Here is a 22,458-nt window from a genome sequence, read left to right on the forward strand (position 1 = left end):
GTGTCTTTTATATTTTTGCAACCCAGCTTTTACTGTATTAATAGTTACCAAAGAAGAACTCAAAGGAAAATACAAATTTTCTCTTATGACACATTTTCTTGCTACCAATTTACAGTAGTAATATTATCTCTGATTCCACTGGACATCATGACATTTTCTGTGTCATCATTACATTACCTTTATTTTTGAGGACATAAAATGTGCAGAGATTTTGCAGGGCCTCCCTCTACCGTGACTCACATGCTCAGCTGCACAAGAGCTAGAATTAGTTGTATCTAGCAGTGCGTAATCATCCATATTTTTCGCTGAACTTGGTAAAGAGCACTTGAATTCAAATTTTTTTTCTGCTTAAACTTACATTATGACAAAGGACATTCATGAGCAACTACCATTTAACAACTGAATGTTTGTTTCCCGTAGGAAATGTCTCCCCCAACCACACTCACACTTTTTTTGTTAAGTAGTAGGGTCTAGGAAGCACAATTATAATTTGATATGAAGCGTGAGCCTTGAGTTAGTCTTTCACATACAATTGTTTAAATAAATGACTAGAAATAAACTTGAATGAGCATTTGGATTTTTATTAGGATATTAAGATATTGAAAATAATACACATTAATAACAAAAGAGCATTATTTCATTTTCTTGAAGTGCACATGACATTACGGACAAAATGAATGTATTATTTTTTCAAGTTTCATAATTAGTAAGTATCTCATAAATGGATGCTGCTGAGAGTGTTGAGTTAAACTCCTGTTCACAAACAGTGTACAGTATTTTGCATACCCGACTTTACTTAATTTTAAAGTTTTATTTCCAAAGTTAATGTTAAATATCCGGTGCATATACTGTTATCAAGCAATTACTCTCATTGTCTTCTCAGACATGCAAACATTTTGCTAAATATAAATCTACAAGTATCAAGGTTGCATATATTTCAGAAGTGGTCAGAGCAGAGGAGGATGCTGGAAAGTTTGAGTTCTTTCAAATCTTATTTCAAAACAGGAGATTTTCATCTATATCTTCTGTAAAAAACAAAAACAACACAAAATGCACTTTTAGAAAGTAGCCAGATTAGCAATATAAACAAAAAATGTTAGAGCAGGGGGATTGGGGAAGCCATCTAATACGACAGTTCTCAACCCTGCTAGGGCATCAACATCACTCGAGAAGTTTTTGAGAATATGTGTTTCAGGCCTGACTCCTGGCCTCCTGAATCAGAATCCCAGGGGTGGGTCAATGGCCTGTATACTTTTAGAAAGCTCTGCAGGTAGTTCTGATGTAAGGTTGAGAACCACTGATAAAGGAGGTTGAAGGGAGGCTCAGCCAAGAAGTGCCCAGTATACTAACCTATAAGGGTTGCTAAAATATAATAGACATAAATAGAAGTACGGTGCCAGTTAAGTCAAGTTTCCAATCAAGTAATTCTCAAAAACTTGTTGCCACATCTGTGGAAGAAGACAGCATCCTCCGGAGGACATGAGACCACGCCTTACCAGCATGGCCCACCCTCACTCAATTAACTGTTGAAGAAATATTTCAAGCAGACTAATTAGAAGCATACTAAACTACTACCCTGTCTCAGACAGGAGGTAATTTTCCTGCCCAATATAAGTCTTCATCTGGTCCCAAGAGTGGGACAGATTATGGACTTTGATATATTTATTTTGAGCACTGGCTTCTTTTGAAAAAGTGGGATAACAGTCTCATTACTTATAAACCTACTTATATTTGCACTCATACTTTTTGTTTTCTTTCTGTTGTTTGAATGAGAGATGTGCCTCCTATTGACTTTAAGCCTAATAATCCTCTACCTTGCCCAGGATCTCTTCTGATCTTCTTGAGATTCTCCCCTTATTTTCCTCTTTTTTTTTGCCTTACATCCTCAACTTTTCCTTTTTTTCTGGGCCTATCCCATTAGTGTTTAAATATGCTGCATATCCAGCCTCCAGAACAGTGCCTGGCACGATGTGGACCATCAGTAAACATTTGTTGAGTGAATAAATGAATGAGTGAATGAGTGAGTGCTTAAGCCTCTTTTATTCCCCGAAATGCTTTTCTCGACTCTATAGCCCTCTCTAGCTCTTTCCTGCCGTCAAACACTCACTCTTTACCCTTTCTCATCTCCTATTTTTTCTCAACCGATAGAATCTAGCTTCCACCACTACCATTCCACCAAAGCTGCTCTTACCAAGGCCACCCAGGATATCCTTATTTCTACATTCAACCAGTATTCTTACTTGACATCTCAGCAGCATTTGGCACTGTGATATTTTCCTCCTCTTTGAAACACCTCCTTAGACATGGCACTATCCATTTTTCTTTCTTCCTTTCAGGAGACTTTTTATTCTCCTTAGTGAACTCCTTCTTCCTCCTCTATCCATTGTCTAGATGTTGTTGTTCCTTGGTGTTTAACTCTAGACCCTTTTTTGTGTAACTCAACACAGTTTCCTTGGGGAATTAATTCCCTTCCCTGGTGTCAATTACTTTCTGTATGCTCATAATCTCCAAACGGGTATTTCAATTCCCAAACTCTGTCTTGAAAAGCAGACCCATATCTCTATCAACTGTACATTATCTTCCAAGTACTTCACAATTCAACCTGTCCAAAATGGAACCTATCATTTCCCCCAAATCTGCTTCTGTTTTCGTGTTTTCTATCTTAGTGGAAGGTATCTCTGTTTACCTTGCCTGGCCCGAGCCAGGAACCTAGGCATTGTACTCCTCTTTCTCTCAGTTTCTTAACTGTCTGCTCTCTGCCTCCATATATTCCTGTCAAACATCGTCTTATTATTTCTGCATGCTACACATCTTGAATATGTTTATATTCTTGGGTTGATCTTGAACACATTTATATTTTTTAATATCTTTAATATCTTGAATATGTTTATTTTTCTTTTTCCCCAATGTAACTGCCCTAGTTCAAGTTCTCATCAACTGTTGCCTGAATTTACCACAACATCCTCTCAACCATCTCTGGCTTCTCCACAGTGTAACCAAAAGAATCTTTCTTAAATACAAATCCAGTGAAATCTCTCCCTTGTTTAAAAACTTTGGTGATCCTCCGGTACTGTTAGGATAATGTCTTTAACTGGCTAGTAGGACCTGCATGATCTGACTTGTTTACCCTATTAGCCTCACTTGGAAGGTTTTTCTAAAGATCGACGTGGATATATGTCAATATAGGGTACCACTAAATAAATAAGATTCTTCCATTTCGTAATAGAACCCCCATTTTACACATAAGGAAAATGAGACTTGCTGAGAATAAGTGGCACGCCCTAATTCACATAGCTAATTAATGACAGAGGTGGCATATTCAAGCACATCTACTTCAGACCAAAGGCAATTAAAATTCAGGACAACACTGGCTAAAATTGATCTTGTCGTTCTATGGATTTCTCAGCCCTGAGGGAAGGAAAGATATGATTACAGAGATACATATTTTTTTGCTTTCCATAGCTGCGTCCCAAAGTAGTACCTTGTTTACTTGTTCTGACTGAATATTTAATATCTGCTTTATTGGCTTACTATGTGATAATTCTTTCCTGTCTTCAAAATAATGTAATCATTGCCAAACCACAGGGAACAAACAAGATCATTAGGAGCTTTCCGAGTCAATGAGCTTGAAGCCCTTCCTGCTCCTCCCAGACAACTGCCCAGCCCAGAGCCTGAGTGAACCTACATGCTGAAGAGCTTCCAGAAGTTTCGAAAGGAGCACTGAAGCACAACTGGTTTCCTTAAATAAACGGCCTCTGTTTGAATTTACCTTTTGATCACTCCTTTAAAATCATGTGCCGCATAAAAGGGCATACATAAATATGTCCTGTCCCAGCTAAGGTTTTCCCGTCTTGATAGTGGTGGTGTGGAGGGGGCAGGGCAGCTGTACTTGGTTACATTTGTCTTTTTTTTTTTTTTTAATAATTTTATTTATTTATATTTTTTTCCCCAAAGCCCCAGTAGATAGTTGTATGTCATAGCTGCGTATCCTTCTAGTTGCTGTAGGTGGGACACGGCCTCAGCATGGCCAGAGAAGTGGTGCATCCCTGGGCACCCGGGATCCGAACCCGGGCCGCCAGCAGCGGAGCACGCGCACTTAACCACTAAGCCACGGGGCCAGCCCTACATTTGTCTTTTTAACACGGGAATTGGAAGAGACAGTTTTAGCCATTATGTAAGTATTGTGTTTATAGAACAGATGTCAGAAAGGAAACTGGCATTATTTATATGAGTCTGAGTCTTAATAGCTTGTTGATTTCCTATTAATGCTAACAAGGTGTAAATAGTATGTGGTTGCCAATCTCCAAGATGGCCCTAGGATCCCCACCTCCTGTAGTCTTCTCCCACATTGTAGCAGGGGTGGTCTGAATGACCAACAGAATATAGCAGAAGCAATGGTGTGTCACTTCTGAGATTAGGTCATAAAAGACATTGCAGCTTCAGTCTTGGATTTTCTATTTCTTTTTTATTTTCTTTGCTGAGGAAGATTCGCCCTGAGCTAACATCTGTTGCCAGTCTTCCTCTTTTTTTGCTTAAGAAAGATTAGCCCTGAGCTAACATATGTGCCAGTCTTCCTCTATTTTTTACGTGGGTCACTGCCACAGCATGGCTGATGAGTAGTGTAGGTCCATGCCTGGGATCTGAATCCACGAACCCAGAGCACCAAAGCAGAGCACCAAACTTGACCACTATGCCACGGGGCTGGCCCTGGATTTTCTATTTCTCTCTCTGATCACTCTGGAGGAAACGAGATGCCATGTGATAAACAGGCCTATGGAGAGGACCACATGGTGAGGAACTGAAGCCTCCTGACAGTAGCCATGTGAGTGAGCTTGGAGCAGATGCTAAGCCAGAACCATCCAGGTAAGCTACTCCCAGATTCCTGACCCTTGGGAACTGTGAGAGAGATTTTAGGCTTCTAAGCTCTAGGGTAATTTGCTATGCAGTAATAGACAATTAATACACAGAACTAGATGCTTACCAAAATATACATTCTTTGCTCCTTACAGTTGAGCTTATTTCACAGAATAATATTGTAGAGTGAAAGGACTAACATTTTCTGCTTACCTATTTATCAATAAATAACTAAATCCTCATATTCTCAGTTCTTTCTAATTTCAAGGCATTATACACTTGCGTGAGGGATATTTTTAAAGTGAAGGTCACATAAGTTACCTGTTTTTGGGAAATTCTGACCTTTAATGAACTTTTCCCTACCACATGGCTGCATATTCATCCCACATGTATGTTGTGAACATACGTATAAAACCTCTGCTTCAGAGATTTCATGTTCACCGTTGATTTACATTCTGCAAGTAGTTTTGATTGCTCATTTTTTGAACATTTTTCAAATCTTGATTATGAAAACATGCTTGCCCATAAAAATCAACTCTAACTTAGGAAAAGAAAAGGAAGTAAATTAAGACATATTCTAGTAAAACAAATGTATAAATTTAAATTCCTCCACTTTAGGAGTAAAGAAAGAACTCTCTGATCTTTTTTTTTTTTTTGTCACTGAAAATGCAGTAATGGGTGACTTTTGGATTAAAGGAATAATATCTGGACACAGCTTGTGATGTAAGGCTCAATCTTTTGTGTCTTGGTGATGAATTCTAAGATTCTTCTGACATCTCCCATTGGTTGAATCAGGCTTGCTCTTCACATATGATTTTTAAAAGTTTGGCCCAATACAGAGGTTAAGGAAGGACATAAAATCCTTCCTTCCTTAGAAGGGTAGCTTTCTGAGATTTGGCGCAACTCTCTGGATTCACATACTTTTCCTAGGCTTAGCCAACTGCGAAGACCTCAGTGCAGTTAAGTCTTGCTAAGACCCTTGCTACCCTTTGAAAACACAGTATCGTAAAGGAAGTGAGAAATAACCCTGCAATGACAGCACGGGCATGGAGGGAGTCCTACCTGGGACACTGCCACCTTACTGTCTCTAGGTTTCAATCTGAACACACAGCGGGACTACTCTATGAGGGCTGAGGGCTTAGGGCTTATCTGGACAAGAGGACACCTCTCTCCCTGGGATGATGATAAATTTACCTTCTTTAATTCCAAAGCAGTGGCCCCACTCCTTCAGGGTGATGTGCTTATCCTTGTTGGGGTCACACTCAGCAAAGAAGCGAGTTATGCAGTGTTCCATGGGCACCAGAGATGCTCGCAAAGGAGCAAGCTCGGAATGTGTCAAGACTCTGCAATGAAATAAATGGCAGCCTATTAACTGAGTAGCTCGTATATGAAAGTTAACTCTTGGGATCACCAAGGACATTTTTCTTCCATGAGGTTGTGGAATATGCCGAATAAATAGTACATTCATGAAAAGCTCCAAATGACATAAACTATTTATGGGTGAAATAGACAGTTTTTGAAATGTCAGTTCACAAGGTTTCCTTCTTCACTGAGAACTGTCTTCCTTCCACCCTAAATTTATAGGAGAGCAACCCAGCAGTCACGTTTGTACAACCTGGCTCTTACCCACTGGCTATACCTGATTGTTCCAGGTACGTAGATGTAGGCACTTGACCCAAGTTGGGCCAATCAGATTATCTTCGGAATTTAGGATAAGAATGAGAAAGAGTTGAAGGAGTCTCTGTGGGAGGCTGGACCCTAACATGTAAACTTGGGAGCTGTGGTGTGGCCATATTCTGTGATTTTCAAAGCAGTTTTGTGTTTAGACACCTAACGACATTTGTTTGGCATTTCAGTGTTCTAAGATGGAACTGGGAAATTTCCTAACTCTGTTTAGAATTCTTTTGGTATAAATAACTAGACATTCTATCAGGGAGATGACATAGTAATGGAGAAGTAAAGAGACTTTACCTGTCCATAGGATGTTGGTCAAGTTCATGAAACTGCCAGTGCACAGGATACACATACATGTGGTAGTTTTTCTTAAAGTCCCTTAAGAGAAGGTCGATGGAATGGTCCCCAGCCAAGAGTCTCTTTTCATCCAGGTAAATTTTCTTGACCTGGGATTAGGAAGTGAGAAGACTATCAGAGAATAAGACAAGTGTAATGGAATTACAACTTGCTAAACTTTACTTGAAGAGTAACAGTAATATGACAGAGGAAAACAAGCCCAGGCCATCCTATGAGACCAAATTAAATGCCTTCTAACCAATACTAGAGCCATTCTTATTTCTACGTAGAATAACAGCTAATATTAAAAAAAAAAAACCCTGTGGTTTTCAGAAGAAATTTAAGTCTTTTTTCATCTTTTCTTTTAATCAAGTAATGTCCATTACATTCCTTAAAACTATGAGGTGTTAATGAAAAGGGCTGAATTGACCTGGTTAGTTAGTGAAAAGTCCTGCTTTTCCCCCACTGGCATAATCCGTTCTTAATCCTCTATGTGTTTCCACCCAGTGCCTGCTCAGTCTCAGTTTAGCCCTGGTGTGACACCATTCGGCCACCTCCGTTGAATTTTCTCTGTTTTGGGTCTAATGCTCTCAAGGTTCTCTGTGACAATGTATTAAAGAGACAGGATAGAAATTATTTTTTGGGAAATGTATATAAAATTCTTAGTTTGTGAGGTTACCTGTTACTTCACTGAGTAATTGGAAGCAATCAGAACAGAAGTTCTACCTGTTCCCATGACCACAACTACCAACTTTCCTCTTTGTTACCATGGATGAACTTCCTGTGCTCCTAATCTAAGCCCAACCCTCACTAGTGCTCAGGAGCCCACCCCTTCTCATCTACTCAAGAATACCCTATGGCAGCTGGGCACCTTTCCTTCTTTACTGGGTTATTTCCAGAAGCATACAAACATCCTCTACCATCTCGGACTGGCGGCTGGGGCTCTTAAACTCACATTCCCCTCCAGTTACCACCTCATTTCGCTTTTCTCCTTTACAGCAAAGTGTCTTGAGAATATGGTCTATACTTGCTGCTTCCACATTCTTCCTCCTATTCTCTTTTGAACCCTGTCCACTCAGGCTTTTCTGCTCCCCACTCTGCAGAAACAGCTCCTGTCGAGATCAACTACGACCACCACATGCCAAACCAGTGGCCAACTCTCAGTCCTCATTTTACAACCTGTAAACAGCATTTAACACAGTTAATGCACACTCTCCTTCTTGTTTTATTTTGTCTTCATAGCACATTTAATCCCATCTGATATATCTTATACATATATTTGCATAAATATTTATTTGCATGTATGTTCATATTTGCATATATGCATACATATAAATATATATATCTACATACATATCTACACATATATATATGTATACACTTCTTTGTTCAAAGTCTGTCTCCTTGCCTAGAATGTAAGCTTATGAAGGCAGAGATTTTTGTTTGGTTCATTGCTGTATCTCTAGCATGTAAATCAATTCCAGGTACCTAGGATGCATTCAATAACTATCCGATGAATGAATCGTCCCTGGGAACTTCTGGAATCAGTATTCTGCACTTTTTAATCTTAATATATTACTAACATTGTGAGTAATGGATTTCCCTTATGTATAAATCTATGTCTGGCCTATGAGGGCAAAAAGGATGTTTAGATTTAAATAACATATCTGGGCCTAAATATACAAATGCTGAATATGGTTCACTTTGCTCAACCAGAGCTTGTTCTAGGTATGAGTTGAACAGCCCTTGCTCTGGCCACTGCTCTTTATTTAGGAAGGGGGTGGTTTGGCCGTGTCCCAAACTTTGTGGCATGAATGGTAACCACGACTATTCTGTTAATCCATATATGCTACCAGGCCGGGGGAGGCAAAGTGGGCTTTTGTCGATATGCAGATGGATGTAGCGCCCGGCTCCCACACACACCTTTTTCCCTCAGGCCCTGCAGACAGACACTTACATAGCCGACCCATAGGTATCTTACTTTATTTCTCTGCTTCTCATTTAGATAGACAGCATGTTCAGGGTTAGGCTCGTAAAGCTGCATGAGGATATTCTTGAGCCAGTCCCTCATCCTTAGAGGAAACTGAATTACTTCAAAGTCCGTACAAGCAGGAATAGCTGTTGCAAGTAGAAAGTAAATAGGTTTTAATCTTTGGGTCTTAACTCCTCTCCTATGGCAAGCCCTCATAACAGGAAGCTTAACAACTTCCGGTGACTGACAGCATCCTCACTGCCCCACCGTCACAACAGTGGTCTTTAACCCTGGCAGCACAACAGAATTGCCCGGCATGTTTTAAAAACATACCAGATACCACCTTCCATTCAAAAAAATTCTGATTGGATTAGTCTGGGGTAGATCCTGGGCGTCAGGATGTTTTAAAAGCCCAAAAGTAATTTTGATGTATAGCCAGGGTGGAGAACCACAGATCTAGAATCAGAGAGTTGGAATTTAGAGGTGGAGGACACAAGACCCGTTTATTAGGGGAAAAGAGAAAAAAGGTAGATGTTAGCTTATACTGTAGACAAGTAATGTTAAATCTCAGTGGCTTAAAGGCATAAAGGTTTATTTCTTTTTTTTTTTGCGGTTTTATTGAGATATAATTGACAAACAACACTGTATAAGTTTAAGGTGTCCAGCATAATGACTTGACATATATATATTGTGAAATGATTACCACAATAAGTTTAGTTAACATCTATCACCTCATATAGTTACAAAAAAAATTTATTTTCCTTGTGATGAGAACCTTCCGGGTCTACTCCCTAAGCAACTTTCAAATATACTATACACCAGTGTTAATTATAGTCATGATGTTGTACATTACATCAAAAATTTATTTCTTGATCCTGCTACAAGTCCAATACAAGTTGGTAGGAGGGCTCTTTGGGGCTTGGGATGATGGAGACTCAGGATGGAGACTCCACCATCTCAACACCATCTCAACACAAGGTGAAGGGAACATGGAGAACCATATGCCAACTCTTAAATGCTTCTGCCCAGAGCTCACATGGATGAGTTTTGCTCAAATTTCATTGGACAAAGCAACTCATATGGCTACATCTAACATCAAGGGGGCTGAGAAGTTTAATCCTCTTATGTGTTTGGAAGGAGAGAAGAACCGAAATATTCCTGAGCACTGCTAATGTGGAGAATCAGTTAGCGACGAGGAGATACAAACACAATTGAGAGGATCCTGGGGAAGGAAGACAATTTTAAAAAACTTCTGGAAGAATATGTTGTCATAAAACTGCTTGGCCGAGGCTTAACTTAACTTGGGAAGAGGACAAATAATTTAGCAAAATTCCAATGATTCATCTCAATTATTGAGTGGATAACATTATCACAGTGGTTCTGAACCCTGGCTGCACATTAGAATTGTCTAGGTTACTTTAAAAACAAATGAAAAAACAATACCAAGGTTCCAACCCAGTTCAATTAAGTCAGAATCTCTTATAATTAAAGCCTGGGCATTCTTCTTTTTTTTTTTTAAGTCTCCCCAGTTGATTTTAATGTGTAGCCTGGGTTCAGAACTACATTAGCTTTTTCCTGTTTGCATATATATGAGTATGTAAATATATTCTTCAGATATGCACAGATTTACCCAAAACCCTCTCAGCAACAGTGACAGAATCTTACATTTGCAGGCTCCAAAATAATCCAGCTGCAGTTGGTGCCCCTTTTTGGTCCCCTCCAGTCTGCACTTAGTAGCGAACAGATGACAGGAGCTGGCATAGGTCTGATTGTCAGTGCCACAAACCTGGGAAAGAAAAGCATGAGAAAAAGCTCATGCCTCCAAATGTTCATCGGGAAAACACTCTGCTCCTTACAGCTCAGGCTGTTGATAAACTGTGCTGCGCCACAGACGTGGTCAGGTGGGTGAGGCTATTTAAATCATAACTATCCCATATAGCACAAAAAAGTCAACTAAATCATACCAATGGAGATGAGAGTTTAGCTTCAGATAAGTTCAATAGAATGACAACTGCAGATGTTCTAAGGATAGAATGAGTTTTAAAATGAGTTCTACGGATCAATGCCATTACTACCTCTTTAGGGCACAATTCTTTGATTTTGCTGGCATTTGTTCCTACTCAATATTACTTCAAATATTAAATGATAACATGGGCATTTACCTTTTTTTTTAACAAAAAATTTCAATTGCACACTTCTTTCTTTCAGATCACTATTTGGTGCCCCTTAGAGACTATTTTGTAGAATACTTACTTGGTCAAGGAGTTTTGTAGGAGGACAAGTCACTGGATCTTGGCAAACACAGTGGGGTTTTCCCTGTTGGTCAGCCTTACAGATGTGTCCTCTTTTACACTGGAAGTTCAGGCAAGAATCTAAGAGAAATTCTGGACAGGAAACATGGACAAAACTAAATTGAGTGTGTAAACTCAAATCCATCCTGACAATTAGCTCCATTTTCACTAATAAGAGGAAATTTGGGAAAATATTAGAAACCATTTTAATGGACATGTTAATTTTTAGGTGGGGCCCTCCGGCATCAGACTATTTTACACAATAGTCTAGATTTTCTGCACAGTTTGGATTGGAGATTTAAAAAGAACAAACAACTCTTCTTGGCCCGCCTGCCATAGTCATAGTCCAAAGTCTATAGTGCAATTATGTGCAAGTTGGTCAGAAGTTAAATAATTTTATTGCGTTGAAATTCAAAATGTTTGTGATTGGGGTATGTGCTTGGGAATTAGATCTTAATTAAATATGGGAAAGCCACCCCTGATGGCCTAGTGGTTAAAGTTTGGTGTGCTCCACTTTGGGGGCCCGGGTTTTGTTCCCAGTCATGGAACCACATCACCCTTCTGTCAGTAGCTATGCTGTGGTGGCAGCTCACATAGAAGAACTAGAAGGACTTACAAGTAGAATATACAACTATGTACTGGGGCTTTGGGGAGGAGAAAAAATTAAATATGGGATCTAAATTCACTAGTAAGTTATGGATAAGGCAGAATTAATTCTTCTTCTCAGAAGCAAAAGGATTTAAAGAAAAAGAATTCTAGCAATATTGCAATAGGACTTCCAGTTTGTAAACACATTTACCTGTAGTTGTATATCAAATGTGCACAAGAGAATGTCAACAATTTATGGGAGCATTTCCCTGGGGAGGACGGGGGAGAGGAAAAATTCTGTGCAGTGGTCACAAAGGAAGGGATGGGGATAGCCCAATGTGGCCAATTCCCTCTCTTCCTTGATACTGTCACAAACAGCTTGCTTAGCCCATACTCACCAACACTGTGCACCCTCATGTTGCCTCCACTTGAACTTTCATCCTCATTTGGTAAGCTCTCTGCTTTCTTGGACTTTATAATAACAAGAGCAGAAGTTGAAGTCTAGTTAGAAGAAAGCTGTTACATAATTTACATTTCCACTGTGCATACTCTCACAGAGCTTTTCATACCCAAATCATTTCAGATCTCAAAAAGAGATGCCAGCCACAACTGTGAAAATAGACAGTAACTCTTTGAGAACAGGAGTCATTTCTATCTTCATTAACTGAATTTGGTACTGTAGCTCAGGGGATTACTTAATAAAATTTGGAACTAACATCAGGAGCGAAAATTGGAACCTCCCCTCTGGATTTGGGCAAACAGTAGACATGTAGTATTATCACGCAGTTCTGCAGTGAAGACATGGTTACATCAGTAATCTCTATGGAGCTGTTGGTCAAGATTGCTCAAGTGTAAGAAAACTCCTACCTCAGCATAGCAACCGAGTCCTCAATAATTGAGGTTACTCTTGACCTCGACTGCCAAAAGCTGTGTCAAGTCCTCCTGGTGGCGGGCTGCCAGGGTTTTGTGTGAAAGCTCCAAATGATTAAACAGCCAAATAACAAAATGCTTCTCCTCTGCTCCCACCTGCTGTAGTTTCCTGATGATCATTTTTCTGTGTGTTTGCTTAATAAAGTTGTAGCTGAAGTCTTTGTTCTTAATCTTTATAGCTAAATCAACAAATATGGCTGAATCTTTTATTATGTTAGAGGCATTTTGTAGACATTGTGATTCACCTTGAATATGATATGGCACCTGCTCTCAAGGCATTAGAGCAGCAGTTGTCAGTGTCTCCCATCCTTCATATCTGTCAGAATTTACCATTCTAGTCAGCTCCAGAGACTTGCAACTGCCAGCATCTGCATCTCTGTGCCTGGAAGAACCATAGAAATCTATTTGGCCTGCTCAAATGACAGACTGGAATTGCTGGGGAATTAACACCCCTCCTAGCAATTCTCAGCCTGTATAAATGCCTCAGCTCTCTTACGCTCCAAATGGGATAATCAGAGGACTGTGCTTTACGTGGTTTTAATGATGTACCTTTGCTTAGCTTCCTTTCCTTCCCTGTATCACTGCTCCACTCCTGTTTGTTCCCTGAACTCCTCAAACTGCACTAAAATCAGGGTCTGCATCTAGGGGAACCCAAATAAAACAGGCATTTTCAAGCTAATGATGAAGATGCAGAGGAAAATAAATAATTGTAATATATTTTAGTAATGCACTGATAGAGATAAGCACAAGAGACTGTGAGAGAGCAAAGAAAGGTCATGGCTGTTTCTTGATAAAGCGAACTGCCTTATTGGACAAGCATCATTTTAAATATCTCACCCCTTGGTGTTCTCCATGTTTACTGGTGTCTACATTCTCATTCTCAAGTGCTCTTTCTCTTTCCTCCTCGTATTCGATGTGATAGCTCATTGATTGAGCTCTTTCAGCCTCCAGGAAGTCCTCACTTGGGGTGTAGTCATCATCACTTTCATCATGTCTGGGGCCATCATCACCATCATCATCTGGCCCATGATTTCTGGCAATGATGTTACCATCATCAGTAGGCTCTACGAGCAAAGTCTCAGAAACAGCCTTTTTATCCATCTCTTCATGGTTGCTGATAACTTCAAGGCCAGGTTTTCCCTCTTGGCTCTGCCATTCAGTATCTTGATCGTGCTTATTAATTTTTGATGCAGTTTCCTCTTCCATTTCTGCATTGGAGTTATTCTGTTCTTGTTCTTGGTTACTCCACTCAAATTCATCTTTCTGCATCTTGCTTACTTGAGTTGGTTGATTGGACTCTTCCAGAATATCATCAGATTGGGTATTCTCCTCTTCCTGCTTGCTGTTAGAATGCTCCTTGGGAAATTCTCTCTCCCTTTCTTGATTGTCATTGTAGGTAGCAACTTTACCTGGCTCTTGTTCCTCTTCCCCTTCTCCATTGGCAATATTTGGATCCTGCTCCTGGTTTCCCGGATCACTTAAGTCTTGGCTACGTTTGCTGCCCCCATTTGATTGAGCATGAGAATCATTTATAGGCTGTTCTTGCTTTTTCTCTGTCGTGATGCTTTCTTGTTGGTTAGAGTCTGCAACGGAACTAACTTCAGGAGCGAGGAAATCAATGTTCTCTGGGAGTTGCTTCTTTTGAGGCTCACTTATATCTTCTTTTAGACCCAATGTATCTTCAGATGGTGAATCCTCCAAATTCTCACTGAAGTTACTTTCACTTTTCTCTTGATCCTGTAATCCCAGCTCTTGGCTGTAACTCTGGTCCTGATCTGCTGACTGGTCATGGTTTTCCTCCTTTGACTTCAGTGTTGAAGATTTTTTAGCCTTAAAAGAAACAAAATTTATTCTTGAAACAAATCATAATTTAATATGTACATCATATTTACAATCCATAAGCCAACATTTAATATTCATTAGTCTTTTTCTTATTTGACGTCGTATAAACTTATTTATGATGTTCTTCACCTTCTATAGCTACAAGTTTTACCTGAATTTGAGTTTTATGAAATACAATGATTATACAGCACTTTAACCAAAGGAGTGAAACTCATTAATTCTCACAATTCTTCTAGTGATTGGAGAGTTGATGTGATGATCATCTTTAAAGAAATTAAATAGAGATGACAATGAGGTAATATCTTTGACCATGTTTTTAAATTGAGACCTTTGGAGAATTTAAAAATTATATTAGCATAACCATGCTACTTTTACCTTATGGTTGAGATGGTCTTCTGTGGATACTGCAGTTTCCTTTTCATTTTCTGAATCTTCAACCCTTAAAATGGGGACTGCAGTGTTGTCAGGTGTTACCGACAATTCAGCCTGTTGGATGGAACTCAAGGAATCAGCAGTTGGTTGAGAATGATCAGATAGGAACCTTGCATTTGTCTGAAAAAATTAAAACTAGTTTGTATTATTCATATCTAGATGTTAGTATTTAAATTTCTAGTTACTCTTTTATTGTCATCATTATTCGTAGCAATATACCTCATTTATAATACCAATTAAAAATATTTTCTAGAATTTTAAAAGATACAAGCAAATGTCCAGAATATAATCTTAAGTGAAAACAGAATCCCAGTCATGTTTAAGAAAAGTTATATATGCAGAAACTGGGTGAAAATAGAGCAAAAATGGTATCGAGAATAGTGACCTTTGAGTCTCGGAATTATTTTCTGTGTTTTTCAAACTTTTACAAAGCATTCACACTTTATAATTTTGAAAAATGTTGTTTAGCAGAAAGTTGAAGTCAAATTAAATTAACAGTAAGATATAGCATTGTACGTTTTCTTAAGCTTACTTTTAAGTACTCACAGATAATTAGTAGAAAAAGTTATAAACCTTTTATTTAATATTTGTTTACTTTCTTAACACTATCAGCCCTATATCCACCAAAAAGTCTTCCAATAAAAAACAATTTAATCAAGAACTAATTAAAAAGCTGTGTGAAACAGGGCACCAAGTATAGTAGTGAAGAGCAGCTGTGGAGTATTATTTCTGCTGGATGGATGACTCTGTCTATTTCTAGCAAGACAGATGAAGAGCTGAACAGTGATACGTAATGGAGAAGTTGAACAACTGGGCTTAGAGATGAGAGACCCTCCTTCAAGTCTTGACTCTACTATTTACTATCCATCTGCGGTTTGACAAATTGTTAATCATTCTGTCATTTCTCAAGGTGAAGTGAGCAGAAATATCAAGATAAGGTTATGTACATAAAATATTTTGTGAATTTTAAGGAGTTACCCAAGTGAAAAATTACTATTTCTAGTGGTAATATCCTGCAGTGGTCATAAGATGAACTGTCTGATATCCTAGGCAGGCGTTCACCGTGGATCTTCATGTGAGAGATGCTGTGGACACCCAGGTGTCAGAGAGATCCAGGTGTGAGTATAAAACTCAGATTCGATTTGCATTGACTCCTCTTTACTCCATTAGCAGGTCCTGTAGTGCTGATTGTGCAATATACACAAAGCCATGGAGTACAGGATTTATTTTAGATTCGATTGGCTCTCTTGCTTCTTATTACCTTTTCAACTAAGAGGAGTAATAATATTTGAAAAAATTTCCAAGGAAGCTATTTTTAAGAGGGAAAAGGAGAAAGAATGATGGCCAGTTTAGCAAGTTGCCAGCAGGGGCATCATGAAAGGCAGTGGATGGAGGAGATTTTAGGTTTACAGTGGAGAACTGCTCCCCTCTCCGCTCCCTTCCTCCTCATTCCCTCTCCCCAAAATGGAAGAAATGCACAAAAAACATGGCAGCTCATCTTCTTTCAGAAAATTTTCTGAACATGAAATTCTGTGTTATCATTATGCCCCCTTCTATATTTATAACAACATACCCTCTGGACATCTGTGTGGAATCTCCTAACCACACAGACTCCACTGATTTCTGGAGAATTCAGAGAGGAGGGGAAAATGATACAAGATTTTTAATAGGTAAATTCTATGAGAAGAGTTTTAGCTTTTTAGCATTTGACTGGGTCTGTTTGATAACAACCTGTCCTAAAAAGGAAACATCTGGGATGTGTCTATATGCAGGCGTGTCATTCACACATTTGGTTCTCAGACACTTTGCTGCCTGTTTACATGGCGGCAACAGCTGCACGAGCAAAACACATTTTCAGGAGAAAACAGTGGTTCTGTGGGTGCTCCTTTCTATGCTGAACATCCTTTATCCCACTTTTGTAATTTCAGAGGACAATGTATAATTTCAGTTGGAGTAGCTCCACACTACTTAAGCATGATTCTCCGCGGTGATTGTAAATTCTGTTTTCCAAGAACTGCTTGGTCTGGGTGGCGGGGCGTTTGTGTTTGCTGACACATCTGTCAACCAGAATCTAGCCACCAGCTATCCAAAAAGCAAGGACAGAATCTTAGGCATGGAGAGGGAGTCAGAGAAGGGACAAGAGATACACTGCTTTGTGTGTTTAAAGAGGCTGATTCCTCAGTGTGGTGAGAAAGAAAAAATGGCACAGATCCTTTAGTTTGATTAAGGATGGTACGGATCATTTGGGGAAACATCTAAATGATCATCCAAGCTCTGGTTCTATTTTCTTTCTTTCTTTCTTGCTTTCTTTCCCTTCCTTCCTTCCTTCCTTCCTTCCTTCCTTCCTTCCTTCCTTCCTTCCTTCCTTCCTTCCTTCCTTCCCTCCCTTCCTTCCTTCTTTCATTTCTTTCTTTCTTTCAACATCCAGGTTATTGTGAGGCTGCTGATGTGGTCTCAAACGGTCTGGTTTGTGTACGGCTGATTTATTGCTGTCTGAATGGGAAGGCCAGTATACTTGACCATGAAGAAAAAGTGTTCTAGTCCTGTCTGCTTTCAGCATGTTTGTTTGGACAGACCCTGAAGGATGAGCTAGGAGCTGATTTATGCTTACCGTACCATTTCCTGCCCCCAACCCACCAGTTCCCATTTTTATTACAGACTCAGAATTTCTCAGCCAGACTGTATTTGATCTTGCAGAAAGTGCTGCTGGACTGTGCGGGTGTGCACTCCAAGATTTCTTAAACAAATTTCTTAGAGTTCTTAGACAAATGTGTTGAATTTCCACAGGAGAATCTATTTCTTCCTGTTGTCTTTGGTATTTGGGCATATCCCCTGGCTAATAAACTAATAATCAACACTTTCAGCTGCATATTTACTGCATCTTGTAGAATCTGATGGTTCTGAAAGAAATATTTTTAAAAAATAGCATCTCAACTTTTCTAGTCATCCATTCCCTGCTTGGGCAAAAAAATATTATGATTAAAACAAAAAAGAGAATTTCAAACCACTGTATAAGAACATTTTCATGTAAATGGAGGATTTCTAAACTAAGTGTCGGGAGGTAGAGCTGTAATAACAGAAGCGAGAGTATTTACCGGGATTGCAGCTGCGGTTCCCAAAACGTAGAGGAAGAAAAGCACCGTCTCCATGCTTTCCAGATCTGTGAACCAAGAAGACAATTAGCCGTGGTGGGTAATATTTTCCTCATGAAAGATTAAAAGGTAATCTTCTTCGTAAATGTTGAGCTTGATACCATCCTTTGTATTTAAAGGTGATTGTCATCTTTGGGGACTAACATGTCTGGAAAGACAGATTAATGACAGTTTTTACCCAATTGTGTCCCTGTGAGAATGACTCCTTGATTTTTTGGCCCAGCTGTGTTCAGCAGAGCCTATCTCTGTTTATGACTGTGCTTCCTTGAATAAAGACTCTAAGAAGATCTTGGGTCTTAAGATTTGTGAGTGTTCACAGTGAGGATAAAAGGCACAAGGTGAAGTAACATGATATTTCAACAAATTGCCTCTTTGGTGTGGAGAAACTCGTATATTTAGTGAAGGTTCTTAGGAATGAGACATGGCACTGGCTTTAGGGGCCATCAATGTCCATCTAATTTAGAGGTCTTGCACTGGTGATCTGTGAGTTGGCGGTGGTCTGTAGATGGGTTGGGTTTGGTAGGCACTGTGTATACATTTTAAAATTGCCTCTGCACCGTGCATTTTCTGTTTCCGTATTATTCTTTTTTTTTCCTGGTTGTTGGTTTGGTCTTTGTTTTTCTCTTTGGAAGCTTCTCTGAAATTTCTAATGTCTTTGGTTGTCCAGTAATATTTAATAGTGAGTCACTAAAAAGCCAATTAGAAGTTTCAAGGGCAGGACTTTTCACCTTGGAGAGCTTCCACGGAGGGGCTGAGGCAGGAACCTAACGGTCTTGATGGGGCACCCCAAATGTCATTGTCAGATCTTTCCTTCTGGGGAGACATTTTTTTCCTAGAGAAGTTCTTTGTATCTCCTACCTTGGAGAGGGGAGTATAAGCTTGGTTGCTAGCATTCTGTGAGATGAATGAGTGAAGGGTCTGGAGATCTGTCAGTGCATACACTGACACTCACTTAGTCCCCAGCTTTCTGTACGGCACCACAACCCACCCTCCACTGTGCCTATCTCAAGTCCAGGGCCAGAGAATAACCTTGTCTTTCCTATTTAGGGTGAAATGGGAAGTCCACTGGCTGTGCAGGCATGAGGAAGTGTCTCAAGTATGTTTATCTGATAGGCTTTCAACCAATCCTCCGGATTTTAGCCTCTACCTTCATCTCGCCTTCCAAATTACCTGGTGCCTCCAATACTTGAAACTTTTCTGGGTTCTGCAGTGGGAATTGCCTTCTTTGTCTATGGCACCCTTGGCTGAAAACCCCTAGGCTTCAGCTTTCCCTGTTCTTCCAACTCCTTTCCATCTTCTAAAAATTTGCTGATATCTTTTGTCTTCTTTGTCTCCTCCTTTTTTTTTCTCTGTCATTGTGTGTTTATATCGTTATTTTTCTTTTCCTATCATTATGCTGGAATTTTAGCAGGGAATGGCAATATATGCATATATTTCATTTGTTCCATTTAATCAACAGACGATTTCCATTTCTTCACCTGATTTATATCTCCTTATTTATTACTATTATTATTATTTTTTAGGACACGTAGAAATTACTATAGTCTTTGGTTCTAACTCTATTAGCAAATAAAGGTTATATTGATGAAAAGGAGGCTATAGGTGCCAGCACAGACTTTCTTATCATGTTAGAAACAAGTAAGAACACATTTTCACCTTTATCACTATTCCAACGCCACAGGGTGGGCCACCTGGACTAGGGAACAGTGTGTTGGAAGGATGGAGACTAAAGCTGCACATAGAAGGTGATTCAGGATTGAGTGTAGCGGAAAAACTCAAATCATTTATAACCTTATATAACCTTAAATAAACTAATCTATTCTAATTTTAATGAAAATAACATTTACTCAGCTTGGAGACTTAAATTTAATTCCTCTAAGGGGCCCCTCTGAAAATGGCTGTACAGAACTTACATAGAAATTCAGAGTACTAACAGTGGAATGTGTGTTACATTATTTATATCTTTAAATAAACATTATTTAGAACTAGTAATGGTGTATAAGAGATACCGGAAGTTTATATCATCAAGTGCCTTGGGTTTACCAAACAGATTTACAGATGGGATATTATCTTATTTGATCTTTGCAACAACCCCATGATGTGGCAGATGAAGAACAGGCCTGGAAGGGCTCTGACAGTGCGTGCTCAAGGTCACAGAGCGGTTCAAAAGGGACCTGGGCTTGAACCCAGCTTCCCTGGCTCCTGCTCTGGTGCTTTCCCAGCTCTTTAGCAAATAAAGTTCTCCATTTACCTCTTACACAAAGAAGTAGGGAAGAAGGAAAAAAATCCCAAAACCAGTATTGGGAAAAATTCAGAATTCAGTTCCAATTTTTAAATAAAGAGTTCCAAACATTTTAAGGGTTAAGCTTTTGCATACATGGCTAATACATTTTTCTGTGTTGGGGAAAAAAAGGCATAGAAGGTCAGTTGGGCTATTTGATATCAAAAGACCCTTTCAATAATGCTTTTTATAGTCTAAATGAAAGTGAACATAAGTGAGTTCATCTTGTTACACTCAATGGCCCCAGCCCCTCCTTTGTGTGACTACTCACTGCTCTGCACGTACTCTAAAATAATTTACGGGCCAGCCCCGTGGCTTAGCGGTTAAGTGTGCGCGCTCTGCTGCTGGCGGCCCAGGTTCAGATCCCGGGCGCGCACCGATGCACCGCTTCTCCGGCCATGCTGAGGCGGCGTCCCACATACAGCAACTAGAAGTATGTGCAGCTATGACATACAACTATCTACTGTGGCTTTGGGGGGAAAATAAATAAACAAATAAAATTATAAAATAATTCACATGCTCTCCTGATTTATGGCCTCTGCTTGCGTGTGTACTCCCCTATAGCTTGATAAATTAAAATTTTGTTCTATGAGTTTCTTTCCAGGAACAGGCTGACCACAGATGGGAAACACACCTACAAGATATTCATCATCGCTGACAGAAGAAAGGAACAACAAAAGATTCTGGAGTCCATCATGCCTGAAGGCCGACATTTCTAAATTCCCTCCTTACTGCCCATTTCCCCTATATAACTACCTCAAGATTCTATAATTTTTGAAGTTGGTTTTTTGAAACATTAGTCTGCCATCTTCCTGATTATGCCGGCTAATAGAACCAAAACTTCCTTTCTCGATGTCTAACTCGTTGTGATTGTTTGGCTCAGATTGCGGCGAGCAGAGACAGCCCATTGCTTGGTAATATAAACAAGGCGAAAGTGTAGAAATTCAATTTCCCTTGAATGAAGAACAAGTTGAAATAAAAACATGCAGCCCCCCACCCCCACATCTCTAACACTTCAGTTTTATTGAAAAACACCTTAGAATGAAAAAAGCATTAAACTGTTAGTAGAGCTGGGTTCTGGCTCCAACACTGTCCTTAACTGGCCAAGAAACCGTGTGCAAGTCACTTGTTCTTTCTTAGACACAGTTTTCTTAAGTGACGGACCATGAAGAGGGTGACCTAGATGATCCTCTAGCTCCAATATTTTATAGTTCTAAAATTGGAAATAATTCTATGAATTCCATGAACAACAAACTGCTGCTATTTTTTTTCTTTAAACTACTAAACCCACTAAAAATATACTTTATGATTTTCTTGTATCAAAATAAAATATTTTCTGTATGGTATTTAATGCTTTGAGTAAATAAGTAGAATCTATTTTCCATCTCTATTATTGATGATAATTTAAAATATTTTATTCTCTTAATGAATGCTCATTGTAAAGAGTCATTGAAAAATGTAGTCTCCTTCCTCTATATTTCAGAATTTAACATTCATTCATTCATTCCACCAGTACTTATTAAATTTATGGAACTATAGTCATTCATATTTTAGATCAGCATATTATTTTTATTCTACTGTTTTGGAAAACTGTAAAAATGCAAATTAACATAGTTTAGTGTAGGGTTTCTTTACGTTGGTGCTATTAACATTTTGGGATGGATAATTCTTTGTTGTGGGGACTGTCCTGTGCACTGTAGGATGTTTAGCAGCATCCCTGAATTCTACCCACTAGATATCAGTAGCAAGTCCTCCATCCCCCACCACTTACAAAAACCAAAAATGTCTCCAGACGTTGCCAAGTGTCCCCTGGAGGGCAAAATCATGCTGATTGAGAACTACTGGCTTAGTAGAAGGAAGTTGTGCTTTGGGGTTAGAAAGTCATATATTTGAACTTGGACCAACACTTGCCATCTATGTATCTTTGGCAAGTTACTTAACACTCTGAGTCTCAGATTTCCCATCTAAAAATGAGGATAACATCTGTGAAGCTTAATTATATGTGACAACTTGACTGGGCTTTGGGGTGCCCACATATCTGGTTAAACTTTATTTCTGGGTGTGCCTGTGAGGGTATTTCCAGAAGAGATTAGCATTTGAATCAGT

The 22,458-nt window shown here is 39.3% G+C and overlaps 1 protein-coding gene across 1 annotated transcript; it reads right to left on the reverse strand.

Annotated features, from left to right (window-relative positions):
- Positions 1-996: 996 nt before the first annotated feature.
- Positions 997-18,068, reverse strand: SPARCL1 (SPARC like 1). Its single transcript, XM_058546456.1, has 10 exons — positions 18,015-18,068; positions 14,863-15,039; positions 13,483-14,475; positions 12,114-12,186; positions 11,090-11,208; positions 10,502-10,622; positions 8,846-8,982; positions 6,826-6,974; positions 6,049-6,197; positions 997-1,025 (listed from the first exon to the last, which is right to left on the reverse strand). Exons 1-10 carry the CDS (start codon positions 18,066-18,068, stop codon positions 997-999), a joined length of 2,001 nt encoding a protein of 666 aa, XP_058402439.1.
- Between the last annotated feature and the right edge of the window lie 4,390 nt (positions 18,069-22,458).

Source organism: Diceros bicornis, chromosome 8 (assembly GCF_020826845.1).
Source record: "Diceros bicornis minor isolate mBicDic1 chromosome 8, mDicBic1.mat.cur, whole genome shotgun sequence".
In the NCBI taxonomy this organism is placed as follows: domain Eukaryota; kingdom Metazoa; phylum Chordata; class Mammalia; order Perissodactyla; family Rhinocerotidae; genus Diceros; species Diceros bicornis.